At 41.2% G+C, this 1,600-nt stretch overlaps 1 protein-coding gene across 1 annotated transcript in view; it reads left to right on the top strand.

Annotated features, from left to right (window-relative positions):
* The window catches only part of prom2 (prominin 2), an 11,315-nt gene extending 9,721 nt beyond the window's left edge, over positions 1-1,594 (top strand). Inside the window, exons 21-24 of the mRNA XM_005743861.1 lie at positions 511-579; positions 694-783; positions 922-1,034; positions 1,141-1,594. Coding sequence (XP_005743918.1) covers positions 511-579; positions 694-783; positions 922-1,034; positions 1,141-1,189 — 321 coding nt within the window. The 3' untranslated portion in view covers positions 1,190-1,594. The remainder of the gene's footprint in view (positions 1-510; positions 580-693; positions 784-921; positions 1,035-1,140) is intronic.
* Positions 1,595-1,600: the final 6 nt, after the last annotated feature.

Below are 1,600 nucleotides of genomic sequence, written 5' to 3'. Positions count from 1 at the left end.
ATGTGCTGCTTGTAGTGGAAGCAATGTTCTTACTAGTTCCACAACCACATGGGTTAGGGTGGACATAGCAACTCGTTGCCTTGAAGATTATTTCTAAGCGCCGTCTTTTGTCATGTGAAAGTTGTCTTAGGAGCCTTAAAAACAAAAACGGTTGCTTTCACTGTGTCATAGAAGAAGGTTTAAAAAAAATTAGCCCAAACTAGCCCTGCAGAAACCACATTTGCTTCCTACCTGAGTAAATAAGCGACACTGGCCTTCAGTTTAAGAGATAAGGCTGACACTGTTATAATTATCATCTATTATCTGTAAATATCAGCTGTCTTCCCTAAACTACCTGTCGCAGTCAGTTTAAATTCTGCCCTTCTCCACTGAGGACAAATTCTGAAGAAAAAAACCCGTTCAGGGCTATTTCCATCACAGTATGATGGACCCACTGATCCCTCATGACCTGTCAGTGTAAAGAAGGGAGAAAACACAAGGAACTGACCCCATTTTTTTGTGCCCACCTAGGAAAGCAAAACATTTCTGGACTGTCAGCTGCATTACTTCATTGCTTACACTGACTGGGCCAAACTCATGGTAAAGTCTAACCCAATCTTTGCCTGTACTTGTTGAAATAAATGCCCTGTGCTTGTACAGGTGCCGGAGCTTACCTTTTCTAGTGTTAGTAATCTGTATGCAATCTTCCCTCAGATCACGCAGCAGGTGGGCCGCTGTGGGCCGGTGGCAGGAGCTTTAGACTCTGTTGATGTCATTGTCTGTGCATACATGGTGGAATCTCTGGTGAGGATCACATCTTCCACCTAGCAAAATACACCCTGAAGAGGAATATAAATTTAACATAACTAAACTTTCATTTGCTGTTTTTGTTTGTATTTGTATGAAGCCTGCATGGTCTTAAGCTGCCTGTTCTCTCTTCAGAATGCCTTCTGGTTCAGTTTGGGATGGTGCATAATGTTCTTCATCCCCGGCATCATCTTTTCTATCAAGCTGGCCAAGTACTACAGGAGAATGAAGGAATCGGATTTCTTTGAGTAAGAAAAAAAAAAGCAAAGAAAATGCACGGGTCAAAATGACGTGACAGATTAATTTGACGGTGGTTGTATGTGTCTGACTTTGACTCTTCATGTCTCTTTTCAGAAACCACATTACCGTGAACCAGATCCCGCGGGCGCAGATGAAACAATGAGAAAGATGGCATTCTCGCAGAGCTGCTTTAAAAGACTGCAGGCGCAAATGTTGCTTTGCCTTACAAACTAAAAACATATGGTGCACTCAGGCACAGATGTGGCATATTGTCAATCTGATGAAAAGTCTGAAAAATCCAGTTTTCACCACAAGGTGGAAACTCAAAAGCAACTTATGAAATGTCCTACACTGCACATACAATAATGTTTCACACGGCATCTTTAAAATAACTCAGGGGTACACAGGGCATAAGGGAAACTGCAGGGATTGGTTTTATCATAGCAAATTTAAAGTCCTGTATTACAATTAGAGTTTTTATAAGTTTTTCAAGTTTTTATACAGGTTTCATATGCATTTCATATGTGAACAGAGCTGCTTTATACATTTGCATGAATGCTGGTGTGCAGCTCCA

The sequence above is a fragment of the Pundamilia nyererei genome, unplaced genomic scaffold, assembly GCF_000239375.1.
Source record: "Pundamilia nyererei isolate P.nyererei 1_Seehausen unplaced genomic scaffold, PunNye1.0 scaffold00136, whole genome shotgun sequence".
In the NCBI taxonomy this organism is placed as follows: domain Eukaryota; kingdom Metazoa; phylum Chordata; class Actinopteri; order Cichliformes; family Cichlidae; genus Pundamilia; species Pundamilia nyererei.
The sequence above is the reverse complement of the archived record's forward strand: the minus strand, read 5'-3'. Positions and strand labels throughout refer to the sequence as shown.